At 46.9% G+C, this 20,000-nt stretch overlaps 1 protein-coding gene across 4 annotated transcripts in view; it reads left to right on the top strand.

Moving 5' to 3' along the window:
• runx1t1 (RUNX1 partner transcriptional co-repressor 1) overlaps positions 1-20,000 on the top strand; it is a 110,865-nt gene that overhangs the window by 70,136 nt on the left and 20,729 nt on the right. For all 4 annotated transcript variants that reach the window (XM_080788247.1, XM_080788245.1, XM_080788246.1 and 1 more), the window contains exons 2-5: positions 6,313-6,450; positions 8,961-9,202; positions 12,578-12,667; positions 18,399-18,583. In XM_080788247.1, the coding sequence (XP_080644373.1) occupies positions 6,313-6,450; positions 8,961-9,202; positions 12,578-12,667; positions 18,399-18,583 (655 nt within the window). The remainder of the gene's footprint in view (positions 1-6,312; positions 6,451-8,960; positions 9,203-12,577; positions 12,668-18,398; positions 18,584-20,000) is intronic.

Genomic DNA, 20,000 nt, shown 5'->3' with positions numbered 1-20,000 from the left:
GCTACACAACGTGTGTGTCTGTTGCTCCTGGTGAGTTGAGTTCGGAGAGAATGAGAGCAGAGAATGCTATAGGGAGCATCCGTGTTGTAGGGAAAGCTTCCGCAGAAAATAGCAGCTAATTCGTTCCCCATGCACAATAACAGAAAAGGCTCTATAGGGCCCTGGTGGCTCATATTAACCCTATGGATTAATAGAGGGTTTATATGGTTCATCAGGGCTCTATACCAGAAGGGTGGGGGGGTAGTTTGTACGAAAAATGTGTTTTAGTCACACAAGCTGCTGGGTTTCAGCAAGGAGGAGCAGAGAGCTTATAATGCAATCAAATTGTCATGAACGCTGCAAGACTATTTTTCATTTATTTCGAGGATAGAGTGTCGCCGTGTGTATCTGTGACAATGGGCTCCTTTAGACTCTGCAGCAGACTCTGGAGGACTTTAGAACTCAACTGCGGATGGTGGAGTTGGTGGTTTAAAAGCTAGTTTATGCTTCAGTCGCTACCTCTCTTTCCCTCATTCTGAATGGAATGGAGCATATGGAACAACAATATGCTCAGAAAACTTCAAGAAGGCCGTTCTCAGGGCTCTGCCACGGCTCAGAGATAAAGATACATTTGCGTGTACACTGCACACGCACACACACACACACACACACACACACACACACACACACACACACACACACACACACACGCACACACACGTTTTCCATTCGCATCCCATCCTACTGTATAGCTCTTAAACCTGGCCAGAGTCAGGGAGGTTTACTATGCTATTTTCTGTTAAACGTCTGCTCCGGCCTGTATTTATTTTATAAACTCTGGATATAACAGAATAACTGTGTGGAAACATATAGTCTTACGCCTGCGCTGCCAGCCGGCATATACTGTACGCCTGGCTCAAAGCCTACCTATGAAAATACACGGGGCCATTAAGAAAAGAAGGGGGCCGAGTGACATGACTCGGGCGTAATTCATCATGTTCCAGTCACACAAAGAAACCTACATGCATGTTTGTTTTTTTATAATGAGCCCGAGTCAAACAGAGGAGTCACCGTATCGCACATGGTTGCACTTAGACGTCAGGGTTTCAGCTAAATCGCCGGCGTACATTTTCCATAATTCTGTATATTGCTTTTTTGCTAATTGTCAGGGTTCCACTTGTCCCCACTGGCGTTGATCTATTGGTTAGATAAGACCTGCGTACAATTAAGGACTTTCAGCTGTTTAGGCATTACAAAATAGCAGATGTATACGTATAGCCTACAAGCTCACAACTTGCTGCAATGCAGCATGCTGTGTTCTTGTAGATTGGCTATTTATTTTACCAATAATACCTGGTTGACCCTTGTCTATGTTAGGCTCGACACTGAAAAGAAAATAGTCAATCTATAAGCTCAACACGCATCTAGTTATGACACATTTTGAGCTGGTAGATCTGCTATTTTCCCTGAAAGTTTGCCCCATAATAGTGACTCTAGGGTTCAAGCGGTTGCAATTTTTTAATAATGGTAGCTGGCATGGCCGGAAACTACAGGAAGTGATGAGGTTTGATAGTGAAAAGCACAGCATTTTTGGAGGTACTGTATAGAGCTTTATTTTTCGCATACCGAACAACCAAAATAGCACATTTTCGTTTATTTAACCGAGGCTTTCCGAGTGACTTGGCACAGCTAATGTGTGAAAACTAGGGATGCTGTCCAAGTTAACAATAATGCTAAACAGCTCCACTGTTCAACTGCAAGTACAGTATGTATTCACCCAAATGCACTCTGGAAGGAAAATTAAATTAAATGCAACAGACTTGGAATTGGTCAATTAGAGAAAAAACAAGAACAACAAGAACAGGGTGATCTGGATAGAAGATCCGTCCTCGTGTCCCACAGGGCGCCGCGGGCCGACCGGCACTGTGAAAGTCTGAGTCTGGTTACCGCCTCGTAATTGGGGATTAACACCTGGGTCAGTGTTATGATTGGACGGCGGGTTACCGGGCGGAGATGAGAGAAACATAACCCCTGGTAGCATGTGAAACTCATCCGGGCCTCCCGCCGAGGTGCTTAAGATGAGTGATAAAGCAATGCACATCCACAGCCAACGCACAGACATGAGCTCTGATGGGAAATCTCTCTCTCACACGCATGCACGCACGCACTCACACACACACACACACACACACACACACACACACACACACACACACACACACACACACACACACACACACACACACACACACATGCACACACACCCAGATGCAAACAAACACCATGAGTAAGTAAGGGAATAACAGACACTATTGTGCTTGTCTTTGGGAATCGGACGGAGAGCACTGTGAGGCGAATGCGGAGCGTAAAATCGATCAGAATCCTCAAAAGTAGACCACTTTCCACGCACCCGATCGCCCCGCCACTTCAGTCGATACCAATGCCTCCTCGGAGGGTCATTTGGACACTGCGGGGCAGGGATAACAATAACGCAAGTGAAGCGCATCATTGAAAACAGCTTGACCGTGCACCATTCATTTGCACATAAGAAAATGTCTTGTCTGTGTGTGTGCATGTGTGTGGGCACGCGTGCACACACACACACACACACACACACACACACACACACACACACACACACACACACACACACACACGTGTTGCTATTTAAGCCACTCTAGTCACACTTGCCATTTTGTCCTCACCCTTTCAGCCTTCTAAACTAGATTTCTAAATAAATGGTGTGTGTGTGTGTGTGTGTGTGTGTGTGTGTGTGTGTGTGTGTGTGTGTGTGTGTGTGTGTGTGTGTGTGTGTGTGTGTGTGCGTGCGTGCGTGCGTGTCGGAGGGCTACTGAGACAGAATCCACAATCAAGCCTCCTTGTCAGTCGTCACCCTGTTCTGTTCATATGCCCTCAGATTAGTAATTCAAAACAGCCTTGTAGCCTTCTCGACAAGACATCCCTAAACAACCTTGAAAACAAAGTGTACGCGCCCGGTCGCCTTATAATGTCTGTGAACTTAATGGGACGGAGCCGTTAATGCACGTCAGGCATTTATTCGTCGCACGTTAAAACCGACCGGGCTGAGAGTGTTAACTGGCCCGCCAGTGCCAAATATCTGCCCGGCGGACAGACAGCGATGTCCCTCCAATGGACACCCCTGAACGGGAGATGTTTGATGGATGCCGGAGAGGCCAATGAGTGCTTTTGACTCTCACGCGCTTTAATGGATTGGAGAGCGCCATAAAGCTTGATTTATACGTCGTATGGCCGTGTGGCACGGTGCAAATAGACGATATACAAGCTCACAACAGCGGCTTAGAATGCTGTCATGCATTGAATGGGATATTATGATCACATCTAATCAGACAGCAAGGTGACACACTGACCTACCAGTAGGATTTTGTCGTTATTCTGTGGGTTGATGATGGCTTGAATTTTTAAATAATAGATATAATATAGCTTTGATTTGTTGATTAAATATTATTTATGATTGTTTATCTCAAGGTTTAACTAAAGGCTATGCCATGAATTCATAAAAAGTGCAGTGGAAGCATACAATAATTACGTAAAGTACCAGTAGGCCTACCTCAAGTACTCAAGTAAATAAACTTACACTCATGGCTGGCTGGGGGGGGGGGGGGGGGGGGGGGGGTGTTGCAGGAAGGGGGAGGTGTGTTGGAAGACCATCGCAATTAACTTACAAAGGAAGTGAAGAGCTGCCTGTGGCGTGTTTTGCTCCACACTTTGTCCTGGTTCATTTCCAGGCGAGCGCCGGGATGCCATTGATTAACATAAGTGAACAGCCACTCACACCGCGGTTTGATCTGACCGAATAGAGGGACTCGAACCCGCGACCCTAATCATCAGAAGTGCACCCCTCAGATATTTAATTGCTAACATCTTTCATATTTGTAATACACATTTTGATTGCTTCTCAGATGTATACTGTTGACTCGTGATGGCTGTAATTATGTTGGTTATTGTTCCACGAAAACAATATCACTATCTCCAAAGTGGCATATTTTGTTGTTGTATACTATTATCTGTGAACGTGATTGCAATGTGCAGACATGTTTTGTTTACGCAAACTGTGTGCCCTACTCCAAAAGTTTGGGGAGCGATTAATGTATCCCTGAGCATGCTGCAATGTTGGTATATTATTCACCAAGTTGGGTTGTGTTAGATACATGTTCTCTTCAGAAATCTCATCTCACGTCTTTCCACAACATATTACAAAAATGCTCAATAGTGGGCTCGATAAAAGCCCAGATCAATAAGCAAGATCGATGAGGTGGTCATTATCAATACAAAATTAACAAGCTACATCCTAGTTAAGAGTGATTAACCAAGTTTTTAAATAAACTGTTCCTCATTTTTCTGGGGACCCCCCTGGAACACCCTCAACATACCCCCGTGAGTACCCCGGACCACACTTTGAGAAGCACCAGGTTTTAACGCATAGTTCACCCCCAAAAATTGCTTTTCTTCTATCGATTACACTCGATTACAAAATTGCTTTTCTTCCATCGATTACACTCCCCACCCCCCCCCCCCCCCACCCCCTTCATGGATTTTCTTTTCCTAAGCCAATAATTTGATGCTCAGCAGTGGTTTCCTATGGAGACACAAAGGAGACTATTTGTCTCTTCATAACAACCACTACTGGTCCCTTTAAAGTATCTCCCTCCAAAACTCAAAGGATCATTGAAAAAAAAAGAAATAAGAAGACCTGCCACTCACTCACAACAAGGCCGATGTCTGCAGGCTTACATCACCCTGTTGCATCTCCCGCATTGCGTAACTCTCAGTGTTTGCAGAAGCTTCTCTCTATCTTTGCTTTCTTTTCTGTAGCTCTCTCTCCTGTTACTCCCCCTCCTCCACCCGCCCACCCCAACCTCAAAGCCCCCCCTCCACACACACAGACACCCACACACCCTGTCGCCCAACGTTCCGAGCTTACATGAGCATTACATCACTCGTCTACTCTGCAACGAGGTCATGGCGGTCTATAACTTGTGACGTCTCTCGGAGAGAGAGGCCCGCGGGTCCAAGGAGAATGTTTCACCATGTGAGTGGAACGGGACAGCTTCCCACAGTAACAAAAAAAGAACAAAAAATAAAACAGTGTTGTTGGATATCAAAAGCAGCGCGGGTTTTGTCATGAGGCTGTTGCAAGGACGCTTAAGATCGGAATCGGCACGCAAATTCATGTAACAACGCCGTGGCCTGACCTCCATGTTGTACAGGGTTTAGAACATGCTGCATCCAACAATTCACAAGGTAGAATTACCTCACTCACGTATACAGGCACACAAGCACACCAGGCTACGTTATTTGCGTAACACCGCTGTATAAGTGGGAACTGCCCATAATTCCGACATCGCATTACTCCGACTTACGTGGCTTTGTGTGGGGTTAGGTTTGGGGATAGGGTTTGTAAACTTACATAACACACGAAATGTTGATGTGCGTAGTGTGCGTGCGTGCGTGCGTGCGTGCGCATGTAGCGGGATGGGGTTGAACGTGTGGCTCAGACGAGTTATCTCTCCATTCGGTTTTTGTCTGTCGCTTCCTGAACAGATGTGAACGTGGAACCAAGGGACTCAAGCATCAAGGGACAATGTATGTGTGTTAGTGTTTATGTGTGCGCGGGTGTAACTATGCACTGTGTGTGTGTGTGTGTGTGGTGCGCGCACACATGCCAGTCGGTGGGCATGCAGAATGGCACAGATGGTGGTGAAATGAGCACTCACAGTCACTGAAGATTTACTCTCTCTCTCTCTCCCTCTCTCTGTCTCTCTCTCTCTCTCCCTCTCTCTCTCTCTCTCTCTCTCTCTCTCTCTCTCTCATCTCTCATTTGACAGCCTGAACATATGCGTCAGTGACACACAGACATATGATGTGGCAAAGCTGCATCTTTTCACCGTAATGTCTGTCTCCTTAATTCGTTCCCCGGGAGCTGGCTTATAGCTAATCAACACATTAATTGACTTTTGCCGTATGTTGTCAACGGTCGCAGTCGACGGGTGCTTAATGTCACGTCAATGCCACAAGGGTCTGAATAGGCTAGTCAATCTAATGTTATGATCCTCAAGGTCATCCAAATAACATATTAAAAATTGTGGATCATGGTAAATTCAGGGGTTGTTGTTTTGTTTTTTTATATATATGCATTTTCATAAAAAACCTTCAATGATTATTATTGCAATTTATTTTGGTTCACGCCCATTGTTAGCTTATATTTTTGTTTACTTTTATTATTGATATGAATATTGTTGTGAAACTTGAGATGAATTTTAAATTTGTTGTATTCTTTTTTTGTCCTCGTAGATCGCACTGGGAAGCGTTCCACCATGCCCGACTCACCTGCGGACGTCAAGGCACAGTCCAGGTTGACTCCCCCCACCATGCCACCCCCACCCAGCACGCAGGGAGCGCCACGCAACACCTCCTACACCCCCACCACATGTGAGTAGGACCCCCAACACCTCCTACACCCCCACCACATGTGAGTAGGACCCCCAACACCTCCTACACCCCCACCACATGTGAGTAGGACCCCAACACCTCCTACACCCCCACCACATGTGAGTAGGACCCCCGCCCACCCATGCCTGATGCACCCTCCATGCATCCTAAAATCCACGAACATGCGCTGCTCCCGCGCTTGCGGTCAGGGTTGACGTAGGTTCTTGGTCTAATGACAGTCAGGCCAATAGTATGTCTAAACTATGGCGACATTTGGCAGGTTGAAAAGGTTTCCTCTCACACCTGGCTGGCAATTAGACGGTGGCCATTCAGTAGAGACAAATAGTGGGGAAAAGCCTGTCCATCTGTACTTGCGTATGTCAGTACATACGTTTTGTACGTACATACATATGTCCGTACATATGTATGTCGGCATACATATGTACAGTATGCACGTACATACATCTCAGCCTGTGAATGCGACGACAACGCATGCCGGAAACTTCCATGCTATTTGCAAAAATGTCCTCGTAAGGTGAAAGGTCACTGTAACCTCATAAAGCATAAAGGTCAGGTTATTCAATTCCTTCAAAGTAAAATCAATGATTGGCCGCATTTGTACACAAGGAGCATGTGACGGTGTAGATCGGGGTCCCAGAAGGAATGGGAATCACTGCCCTAGCATTCACTTAACCGCTTAAACCCCAGCATCTGTATTCAGAGAAAAGGTTTTTGCAGAAAACAGAAAGGCCACTAGCATATAGAGCCCCGGGGGACTCCACTCAACAACGTATGGGGTTTAAAGTGGTAAACCTCCTCCCATGTGAAACGGCACGAGAGTTGAAGGATGTAAGCTTCACGTGGTTCAATTCGTTCCGACGGTTTGACACAGACTCCGGCTCTGTTGAATGAAGTCGACATCAAACATGAAGTCGAGATCAAACCGTCTTTGCTCTCCCCCCCCCCCGTCCTCTACCTCTGTCTCACCCCTCTCGTTTACCTTCCGTCTCCCTGCCTCTCTCTCTTTCTCGCTCTCACTCTTTCTCCCCCACCTTTAGAAACAAGGACGATGACTCCCTGGCAATTAACGTCGGAACTCAGTAGCTCCTGAGCGACGATGGAGGAAGCCCCCCCAACACCCCCACCCCTCTCTCTCTCTTTCTCTCTCTCTTGCTCTCTCATTACGCACAGCAAAGGTTTTAACAAAGCGCCGCGCTTTGATTTCAACTGCCTCCCCTCCTTTGCGATGTAATTGTCAGCAGATGTAGCTCAAGTAGATGTATCTTTCCTCCCTCTCTCTCTCTCTCTCTCTCTCTCTCTCTCTCGCTGACTCTCTCTCTGCCTCTCGTTACGCCGGTGGGTTTGGACGCGGGCCAGCGAGGGACTGAGCGGTTCGTGAATCAGAACCTAATCTTGTTAGTGAGAGAGAAGAGAGAGAGGAAGAAAAGGGCTTCATGCCGCTGTGCACATAGTTCGAGTCCCCCCCTGCCCCCCCTTGCCCTGCCAATATACACGGGCACAGCGGGGGGTCGCCCCGTCCCTTCTTGTTTAGACTGCAGGGAAGGAGTTAGAGGGTAGAGGGTCCCCCCCCAAAACATGTTTTTCTTTTTTTATGCAGGGGATGAAAGCGGGTTCACAACCCTGATTGGAAACAAATGCCCGGCATTGCAAACCTAACCACTCGTTTTTCGGAAGGCAAATCAGTCCGAACGAGCGGAGCGACCTCTCCAGGAATCTGTACAGACATTATAGCGTGCTGCTGCTGAAGGGCTTCTCGCTTTTTGAAACAAAATCATGTATGTATGTATGTATGTATGTACAGTACGTACAAGAACCCGCAGCTGCCAGTGGCAATAATACCAGAGAGAAGAACATTGATGTTTACGTATGTGCTGCACACAGCGGTGATGTCAGGTGTTTGGAAGGTTCGATCGGGCTTGAAATGTCAACTGTTTGAATTGAAATTCCGCCCGAATATCAGCTACAGATTTCGGGGTTTTGAACATTGATTCCGACAGCAATCCCACTGGGACTTTTTACACAAAAAGCATTGTTGCTTCCAGGGTTTGATTTCCCCATGAACTTTCAGTTTTACGTCTGGTGGGGATATGCTTTATCTCTAATTCTGTCAGACTGAATTATTGTCATATCACGGTTTTACAAGAAAAAGAGTGGGTGAAATTTGTTTTCGTGAGGTAGGGGGGGGGGGGGCATGGGGGGGCGCAAGGAGGCACAAAAAGTACAAAAAAGGGCTTTCCCATGTGCTTTCCCACGTTAGATGTGGCAAACGTTTGCTACAAAACTGCGCAACTATAAACCTGTTTTCTTAGTTTTTTTGTTTTACTGCGTGTAAAACAAATGTTTTTCTAATAGGTTTGGTAATAATTATCACAATATAAAAAGTTGTCAATCATCTTTAGAAACAAATTAATATAGCAAAGATAGAAGATCTATCAGCTCTTGTACGTAGATGGTCTAATTGTCATAAAAGCATCTCTCATTTCGTCTAGTAACCAACGGCAGCAGCCACTCCCCCACGGCGCTCAACGGCGCCCCGTCTCCGCCCAACGGCTACAGCAACGGCCCTAGCTCCTCCTCCTCGTCCTCGCTGGCCAATCAGCAGCTGCCGCCCGCCTGTGGCGCCCGGCAACTCAGCAAGCTCAAGCGCTTCCTCACCACGCTGCAGCAGTTCGGCAACGACATCTCACCCGAGATCGGCGAGCGCGTCCGCACCCTGGTGCTGGGGCTGGTGGTAAGTTACTGAACTGCTTTTGGTCAACAAACACACTCATTGACTTCCCACAGTTCAGTTTAGTTTAGTTTAGTCTAAAGGGAGAGAAATTATGAAACATTGTACGCCTAAAGTTTAGACGTGTAATGTACAATGTTTCATAATTTCTCTAGATTCATGCACTGCTATGGGAACGACACCAAACCTAGCGAATGCATCACAATATAGTGTCAGTATATCAAGTTGTTCATGTAAAGGACTCAATTTGAACAAACCGTTGCGGTGGAGAAACCGTGCAGAAAAACAAAGAAATAATATCAAACAAAAATGAATCACGACGGTCGCACCTCAAGAGATGTTACCGGCTCATCGCGTGGCATCGACACAAGGAGCCACTTTCCAAGCCCCCCGGGCCTTGTTTATTTACAGCTGCCGATACGCTCGATTCCCACGAAACGAGACGAGCCTCGAATCAAAGCTCGCGTACCTAAAAAAACAACAGATTTGCTTGCCTTCGCAGTAGCTCAGATGTGTTGTGTCTTGATGCCTTTCGCAGTAGCTCAGATGTGTTGTGTCTTGATGCCTTCGCAGTAGCTCAGATGTGTTGCGTCTTGATGCTTAAGGCCTTCACTTGAGCATCCCACGTTAAAGTACTGCTTAGTGAGCTTGTGGATCTGATATTTTCGGTGCTTGACACAACTGTGTACACATCCGTCGTTAGCTCACGCGGCGAGCTTCATCACTGGGAGAATGGTGTGCAACACATGTTAGATTTATCGCTATATAGCGCAAACGATCCGAGGAGTACGAGAAGGAAGACCGATTTAAGGCGGGAGGGAACGGAGGGGATGGGGGGGGAGATTATTTTTTTTTTTTTAATTAGCCACACAGAGTATAGCCACACTGTTTATTTTTCTAATCCGTCTCGCCCGCACCCGTCCTTTTGGCTCGCGTCTCTCTCTCTCTCTCTCTCTCTCTCTTTTCCCTCCATCCATTTGGAAAGAGTGACACTGTTAATTAGCTAGTTGTGCGCCGGCGAGAGAGGGAGAGTTGCAGACTCGGGAGTATTCGCTAGCTGTCAAGAAACAGCCCCGACGCAATCTGGGCGAACAGATGTAAGCCTGAACGCAACAAAATTCAGGTCTGGGAAATAACAGAGAGAGCGGGAAGGAGGGGGGGGGGGGGGGGGGGGATGGTTGGAGAGAAATATGTTCTCTCTTTAATTTTTTTGTTGTCTTTTCCCGGTTTGTTTGTGCTGCTTATATGCTTCTGTGCTCATTCCCTTCTCGTGTGCACACTGTCTGTCTGTCTGTCTGTCTGTCTGTCTGTCTGTCTGTCTGTCTGTCTGTCTGTCTGTCTGTCTGTCTGTCTGTCTGTCTGTCTGTCTGTCTGTCTGTCTTGTCTGTCTGTCTGTCTTTGTGACATACAGTATGTAATGTTGAAAATATCGTCTGTGCTGTGTGGTCAGCTAATGGGAGACTGTCATAAGAACCAGCAGAGAGAGAGAGAGAGAGAGAGGTGGCAATGACTCAATGAGGCTTGGTCTTTAAAACATGGACCTGCCAAAGCTTGTGCACACACACTCACGTGCGTACACAAACACAAACATACACACGCACGCACGCACGCACACACACACACACACACACACACACACACACACACACACACACACGCACGCACGCACGCACGCACACACACACACACACACACACACACACACACACACACACACACACACACACACACGTTCGAGTGCAATATCTGGACAATGACCTGTCCCTTTGCTATCATAATGTATTGAAGTCTGCAGGCCTGGCTGTTATCTGCTGGCTGACAACACGCAGACAGACAGACAGACAGACAGACAGACAGACAGACAGACAGACAGACAGACAGACAGACAGAAATATTTACAAGCTCACGACGCCGCCATGATGTGCCGGCATCGTGAGCAAGAACCGGAAAATTGACAGAGAGAGAGAGAGAGAGAGAGAGAGAGCTGCAGACAGACGGGCGTGGATCGTTGTGGAGCTGGCTGTCTCCATGTACTGTTTTTACACCGATAATAATAGCCTGTGTGTGCGCGTAAAATCTGTGTGGACAGAGGCTGTGTGTGTGTGTGTGTGTGTGTGTGTGTGTGTGTGTGTGTGTGTGTGTGTGTGTGTGTGTGTGTGCGTGTGCGTGGGCGTGCGTGTGTGTGTGTATGTGTGAGTGCTTGAGTGTGTGTCTCTGTGTGTGTACATCCAAATGCGATAGCCAGGTGTTGGATATGTCAAAGACAATTACATGCAGGAAAAAAAAAGCACACCTCCACACTCTAATCCCCCTGTGGAGGAATTAGGATCAGCCCAAGCAGGTTCTCGACAGGAATATAGCCCACCATAATATTTAAAAGCTGAAGGATTTACATACATATAGTTCATATGAGATACATGTGTATGTACTGTAGACTGTTATCCAAACAATTCTGACAGAGAGCCGAAGCCCCTGGGGTAATATTTAAAAACTGCACATCGACGTGTGGTATGCAAAATGCCACGAGATGTTTGTCGAAGATCAAACGTCTTTCAGGGACATTCGTTCTCATGAAAACTTTTATTTATTTAATCCTCTTAAAGAAACTGAAGTAATTGGGAAAGCGGAAAAACCAGGGTAAAAGTAAAGTAGTTGTTTTTCTTTTTTCTTTCTTTATTTCACACCGTTATTCACTTGTCTTTTCATTCCTACTCAAGTGAGATGTGGATAGTACGGATGAAGTGGATAAACGTAAAATATGGATAAAATAATATAATAAGATGTCAACATCATGTAGTCTATGCGTATGAGTCGAGTGTCGTCGTCTCAATATTTACCTATACTGCTCAGCTTTCATCTGCGATTCTCGCGCCACGATCGCGTTCGAGAAGGCGAGAGAAGTGGTGTCCCATGCCACATGCATCTTGTAATCCTCAGTGTTAATTTAACTTTAACTTAAATTGCAAGAAAACGTGGATCGAAACATTTGGACTTTTTTTCTGTGAATAGTTGCAGTAAAATACTCAGTGTCCATTTGAGTGGACAAAATGGAAGGGTGGACAAATGGAACCAACTGGACTCTCGGGTCCATTTGGTTCCATTTGCCCACCCTCAGAGTTCCATATAAACTCAAGCTTTCGTATGTGTGTATTTGTCTGGGTAATTGAATGAGATGTCTGTCTTTGTTGTCTACGGTGGTATTTCTCTTGTGTTCCCTCCGACATATGTTTCCTATTACCACAGCCCCAAAACCCAGGATATAACTTTGCTTCCAATAAGTAATATTCTCGCCTAATGCTTTCCATATGGACTGATGTGTTTTCCCCTCTACTCTCTCCCCCTCCCTCCCTCGCCTCTCTCTCTCTCTCTCCGCAACAGAATTCCACGCTAACCATCGAAGAATTTCACTCCAAGCTCCAAGAAGCCACCAACTTCCCCCTGCGACCCTTCGTCATTCCCTTCCTCAAGGTACGCATGAATACGACGTTGTTGTACTGTATAGCCCCAGAAAACCAGCCAGCCAGGCCTGTTGTTGTACTGTATAGCCCCAGAAAACCAGCCAGCCAGGCCTGTTGTTGTACTGTATAGCCCCAGAAAACCAGCCAGCCAGGCCTGTTGTTGTACTGTATAGCCCCAGAAAACCAGCCAGCCAGGCCTGTTGTTGTACTGTATAGCCCAGAAAACCAGCCAGTGTTGTACTGTATGAAAACCAGCCAGCCAGGCCTGTTGTTGTACTGTATAGCCCCAGAAAACCAGCCAGCCAGGCCTGCCTGCACGACCCGCTTGCCTGCCAGTCCGACCGCCCGCTCCGACAAAATCTGGAACGCATTTGAGATACAGCCCAGACCCAGATGTGAATACTTCTGCCCTGTGTTTTTCTACCCCCCCGTCCCCCCTCCATTTCTCGAGTGCATGTCTCTCCCCCCCCCCCCCCCCCCCCACCCTCTCTCTCGTTCTTGTCTCTATCTTCTCCTCGTTTATATATCGTGAAAATACCTTTCCCTCGCTCGCTCTTTCAGATCTTTTATTGCTGTAAAAATAAGGCCTCTTTGACCCACCGTTCCGTTGTCTCCACGCCCGGCCCGGGCTAATCAAAATGTGTCTCTCTCGTTCTCTCTCTACCTCCCCCTCTCTCTTTTTCAAGTGGGTTGAAGAAGCCATCTCAGTACGAACAAACATCTTCATCACTCTCCTCTCCTATTTAAGACCTCAAGGTCTCACATAACAGCTAACTACACGTCCATGTTTTTGCTCTGGAAATGTGTTGGTGGAACTCGCGTATCCACCACTGGCGAACCAAGCATGGCCCGTCTGGTTTTGGCCCGAGGACAATGTCCTCTTTCATGTACTCTGCTTCCAACCTCTCTCTCTGTCTGTCTGTCTCTCTCTCTGTCTCTCTCTCTCTCTCTCTCTCTCTCTCTCTCTCTCTTCTCTCTCTCTCTCTCTGTCTCTCTCTCTGTCTCTCTCTCTCTCTCTCTCTCTCTCTCTCTCTCTCTCTCTCTCTCTCTCTCTCTCTCTCTCTCTCTCTGTCTCTCTCTCTCTCTCTCTTTCTCTCTCTCTCTCTGTCTCTCTCTCTGTCTGTCTCTCTGTCTCTCTCAGGCTCCATTTGTTTTCCCCCAACTCAAGCCACATTTTCAGCGGGCACTTCCCTTTCTCAACCATTAGCGCAGTAATACAGAGTGTAAGGAGCCCTCATCGGGCCGCTGCCCCGCCGTGGCCCATTTGTCACAGTGTGGCTTGCTTCAGTCCAGGCATCTCCCCGCCCGGGGAGTGCCTTTCCCCAGTCTGGGAGACAAGAACCTGAGAGAAAGGTCCATTTGTATCCTGCTTTCACGTTCCGTCTTTTGCCGTGGGGTAAGAGATCACGTGTGGGGCCCAGACGATGCCCTGATTGATTGATTGATTGATTGATTGACAGTTCAGTACAAGGTCTGCTAAGATGATTTAAAACCAAAGAAAACACTAGGCTTGTTTCCTTCATATTCAATTCATCTGAACATTTCATGATATACAGTAAGCTAAAACATCATAAAAACGGTAAAGTGCAGGGGAGTTTCAAAATCGCAGCCACTCGTAAGTGCTCTAATTTCAATACTGAAGATCTAGCCTTCACTACTGAAGTGATCTAGCTCCACTACAGATCTGGTCAGCTTCCTGTGGCTTCTTGCCTCTTTGTCCTTGCCTTTTCTATCCGCCCTTCCATCTCAAGACTTCCATCTGCCTTCCTTAGTGTGTGAGGGACAGCTTTATGGCATATGTTTTTATGGGGACAAGACAGTCACTTAGCTTGTCACCACCGTGGTCTGGTTTGCGTGCATGTGTGTGTGCGTGCGTGTGCGTGCATGTGTGTGTGTGTGTGTGGACTGACATTCACAAGGCTACAGTGTCACTCCCACTGAGGTCCCACATGCCTGCGCTGCATTGCACAAATTGGCCCCACTAGCATGGCTTTACTGGCTGTTAATGGAACGCAGAGGCGCAAACCGGGACTGCGTGTTGTCTCTCACTCTGTCCGTCTCCCAACCGCCTCCCCCCGTTGCACTCGTCCCATTCGCTCATTTTAAGCCTAATTTATACTGCGTCATACTACGGCATCATGCTTCAAAATATTTTTGAGCTTGTAGGTCGACTCTTTTGGGGCGAGTGACTACGGCTTAGGAAGGATCACTAAATTAGGCATGAATTAGGCTTTAGCTGCGCATTTGCTTCCTCTCGTGTGCCTTCATCATATCTCTCTATGTTGCTCTGTTTGCTCCTCTCCTCTCCTCTCCTCTCCTCTCCTCTCCTCTCCTCTCCTCTCCTCTCCTTACCAGATGGTTAGTGTATCACTGGGACGACTGGAGAATCAAAGATGCAAGTCGTTCCCCCCCCCCCCTCCTTTCTTTTTTCTCTTTCCATCGTTCCCTCTATCTTTCTCTCTCCCTCTCTCTCTCCCTAGTCTAATTTTAGTGTCTTGTCTCGAAGGGCCCTTTAATGCCAGCTACCATATGGCAGGATAGAGTGGTGGGGATGGTGGGGGGGTGGGGGGTTGACGACTGTACATTTGTGCGCGCTCGCGCACTCACAACACCCGCGCATGTTTATAGGTGTGCACACAGGCACAGCTGCCCGCGATGACATGCGTCAGGGTCCAAGGTTTTTCATTACGCTAATGCTAGGCCGCACTGAGCCCCTCACCCCACCCCTTAATATCCTTAATATCCGCCGCCACGAACAACCTCAGCGGTGGCTATTTACTGGAAGGGGAAGAGGCAATCATAAACCGCACGGCGGCCAGCCTGCCATGACGTAATCTATTGTCGGGACGCGTGCCACGTGAGACGGGTTAATGACACGTCTCCACAAGTTCTCAAAATAAAGGCTCGGGCCTTTCTCTACCCGGCTCCATTATCTGCCCAACAGGGTGTTCTCTCTCCCCCTGTCCTGACAGCACCAGAGGCTCCATTATCTGCCCAACAGGGTGTTCTCTCTCCCCCTGTCCTGACAGCACGAGAGGCTCCATTATCTGCCCAACAGGGTGTTCTCTCTCCACCCTGTCCTGACAGCACGAGAGGCTCCATTATCTGCCCAAAAGGGTGTTCTCTCTCTCCCTGTCCTGACAGCACGAGAGGCTCCATTATCTGCCCAAAAGGGTGTTCTCTCTCCCCCTGTCCTGACAGCACGAGAGGCTCCATTATCTGCCCAACAGGGTGTTCTCTCTCCCCCTGTCCTGACAGCACGAGAGGCTCCATTATCTGCCCAAAAGGGTGTTCTCTCTCCCCCTGTCCTGACAGCACGAGAGGCTCCATTATCTGCCCAAAAGGGTGTTCTCTCTCCCCCTGTCCTGACAGCACGAGAGGCTCCATTATCTGCCCAAAAGGGTGTTCTTTCTCCACCCTGTCCTGACAGCACGAGAGGCTCCATTATCTGCCCAACAGGGTGTTCTCTCTCCCCCTGTCCTGACAGCACGAGAGGCTCCATTATCTGCCCAACAGGGTGTTCTCTCTCCACCCTGTCCTGACAGCACGAGAGGAATGTGCCGACGATGTGTAGAATAAACACACTGTTTGCTGGCGTGAAGAGGGGACGGCAACAACGTGGATTGATGCACCATATAAACACAGTGGATTTCAACCCTTTTCAATATCAACGTCCATTATTTATTTGGCACTTGAGCCACGGACCACCATTTTATGAGATCAAGGCGATTGTACAAATTGTACAAATAAAGGGCTTCCCCCATGCTTTCCCACCTGAGATGTGGCTTTTCCCACAAATCGTACAAATAAAGGGCTTCCCAATGTGCTTTGGCAAACTTTTGCTACAAAACTGTGCAACTAAACTTTCTTTTTTACATATATAAAAACATATTATTGACTGTACTACCGGTACATGTACTGTAAACAAATGTGTTAATAAAGTATTCCGTCAGTCAATCAAAGCACATAGCTTTCCGCCGTAAGTGAAAAATAAGCCCCTTTCCGCCATAGAGTGAAAAATGTATCGGGTGCTGTTTTTCCCCACCTCTTGCGTCTCCCTTAACACCCCCCCCCCCATATCTAAATGCGTCCCACGTCTCGCACAATTAGGATGACCTCCAATTAATGGCAGACGAGTTCAGCGAGGTCAAAGCAATCAATTCTACCCTCTTTTTCCACGGGGTAATTACGATCATAAACTATTAACGGACCATTAACTCGGGCAGGTATGGGGGATGGCTGCCGTTTGCCTTTTTTTTCCCTTCTTCATTGCAGCCAATTACAGCAGGGTGGGTGGGCGGTGGGGGCAAGGCTAGTACTGTACGACAAATAAGAAAGCACTGTTGTGGTGGTGGTAGAAGTACTGAGATTATTTTACTTAAGTTAAAAAAAAGCATATACCACAATATAAAGTGGAAGGAAGGCACTGGAGCAACACAGTTTTTTAATCGAGCAAGCAAGCAATAAAATGAAAAAATCTTCTCTGTCAGGTCAAATCTTCTCTGTCAGGTCAACGCCAAAATATAAACATCCTCTGATACAAGTAAATTGTATAACATGGATTAAATTGTTTTACTTGAAAGTAAAAGTACACAGTATTTGCATCAAAATTAAAGTACCAAAAGTGAAAGTTATTATTTATTTATTTCAAAATGTGTCAAATCCACGTAGTGCATCCGGCTTTGTCGAGTGGATAAGAACACAGTTAGCCTGTGTTCAGGGAAGGGAAGCCGGGTGGGGATGGTGATATTTGCCACTGCACAGTGGGCTGGGGCGGCACCTGTCAGCTATGGGAGTGTTGTGCGGGAGGAGTCAGATGAAAGCTCTATCTCCTCCCGGTGGAGCCGCCTCACTGGCAGGTGAGTCAGTATAGGATACAAAAAGAAAAGGAAAAATATATAAAAGAAATGGAGAGACGTAACAACATTAACGACCACACAAAGATGTTTTCACTCCGAAAATAGACCCCGGCGCTTTCTCGTTCTCAGATCCCGACCCACGCAATACTTTCATCATCTCGCCTTAAAAGCGCACGCCGTCAGTAGCCTTTGAAGTCCCGACTACAAGTCCACACGGGGAAACAGACCCCCACAGTACACCTAAAAGACAGAAAATAGCAGTCCTTTCTTGACGAAAGAAAATTGCTTCTTTTGAAGACGACAGTCTCACCGGTTCTTCAAGGTGTTCTGTTTTGTGTTTTATCTTTGGCGAGCTTTTTGGCAGGCGCTGATGCATTCTGGGTGACGGGAAGGTTCTGAACTGGGTGGTTCAGAGGTAATGAGATGTTTGTGGTCGGTGTGACACGTACGTAAAACATCACTTCTATGGGGTTATTTTCTTTTCTTTTTTACCCCTCTCTCACTCTCTCCCTGTATCTCTCTCTATTTTTCTACGCACTAATCCCCCCACCCATTCAGGACGTGAACCCTTTTAGATGTTTTAAGCATTATGTTATACTACTACTATTGGAAAATAGCAGATCTACAAGCTCGTAGCAAAGCTACGAGATTTTTGTGGCACAAATCTTTGATATATATTCTTTCAGAGTGAACTTTTTATCTCAAATCTTTGCTTCTGGGGGGTCCCTGGAACAACATATTTTCATGTGGCCATAATTCTGGGTGTCCATGACATGAAAAAGTTAGAGAACCACTGACATAGAAACATAGGTTTTTCAGTGGTGCTGCAGAGGGAGCTGCTCCACTGTTCTAACAGTTTAAATCCCCCTCCCTCTCCTCCAGGCCAACCTGCCCCTGCTGCAGAGGGAGCTGCTCCACTGCGCACGGCTGGCCAAGCAGAACCCGGCCCAGTACCTGGCCCAGCACGAGCAGCTGCTCCTGGACACCTCCACCACCTCCTCCCCGGTGGACTCCTCCGAGCTGCTGATGGACGTCAACGAGAACGGCAAGAGGAGGACGCCCGACAGGTAATGATAATAACTGTTGTCTTTATTGTCCCTCTTCCCCTCAGGGATGTTCGTCTTCACATTCTGTTTCTGACGGAAAGAACACGTTACCCTATAGCACGGAACACTATAGCAACATAACAACAGAACACCAAGGCAACACATGCCCTCAGTATACACACAAACCCTCCTATCAGTTTGTTTAATGCCGCAATGGCTGAAGGTACAACACTTCTACAAAACATTTCCCTATTTCACAACACTTCTACTAAACATTTCCCCATTTCACAACACTTCTACTAAACATTTCCCCATTTCACAACACTTCTACTAAACATTTCCCCATTTCAAAGTTCTGCATCTTCGCCCAGATGGCATGAGTTCGAACTGACGTACGAGGCGAGATACTTTATTTGGATGCAAATCTGATCCTATCAGTGGATCTTTATCTGGGGCTTGCTGTCATAATTTGGATCTTTAACCATACAGTATAATAGCTTGAGGTATAAAGTAGGGCTTAAGGGATAGCTTCAGTCATTTTCAATCTGTCTTCATGTGATAGGCTCGATGCACAGCATCTATATTGGAAAGACATTGGGCCTCTTAAGTACTTCCTTCACTTACCAATTATACTGATTAAGGTTGTCTTCCATTCTCTGACTCAAACAGAGTCAGAGTTCTCAAAGTGAGGTCCAGGGACCCTCATGGTTCCGAGAGGGGGTTGCAAATGGCAAAAAGTAGAAGTAAAAGACCCACTGCATGTATACAAACAACGAGGCAAGAGATATATTGAAGCAGGCAGACTATAGAATTTAAAGCGTATGCTGTTATCCTGTTTATTTGGCAAGATATTTCTTGCATATGAAGTTCACAACTTCATATGCATTTTGAAAGTGATATTGTTATTGATATGTCTGGGCGGAATTCCAGAGAGCTATTGACCTGTGTATGACAGTAAGCTTATAAGCACATTGGTTCTGGGAGCCGGGAGTATTATTAACATGTCATCTGGACAGGTGTTGAACATTAGCACATCTGCTAAAACACTTAAGCAACGCAGCTGGTGTGTCCAACATGGCTGTGATGTCCATGTCAAATGAAGATAAATCAATTCACAATGAGCCTTTCCCTCGCCGACGCCCTTGGCGTCACTGTAGCTGCTGATAGCAGTCAGGCACAGTGATGAATGGTGAAGGACAGGATGATTGAACATGACAACTGTGATGGGTGAGAAAAGATGTCCGCCGCATGCAGCTATATACCCTGGGGGCTATAGTGTACAGGCCAAGGCACACAGGAGACACAGGAGTACAGCACAGCTTCACTGGTACAGAGAGACATCCTTGAATCCATAAATGTAAGTACAGTACAGTACAGTACAGTACAGTACAGTACAGTACAGTACAGTACAGTACAGTACAGTACAGTACAGTACAGT

This window comes from Protomyctophum bolini (genome assembly GCF_963924005.1).
Source record: "Protomyctophum bolini genome assembly, chromosome: 17".
Taxonomy (NCBI): Eukaryota; Metazoa; Chordata; class Actinopteri; order Myctophiformes; family Myctophidae; genus Protomyctophum; species Protomyctophum bolini.
Note: the sequence above shows the minus strand (reverse complement) of the source record. Positions and strands in the feature narration are given on the sequence as shown.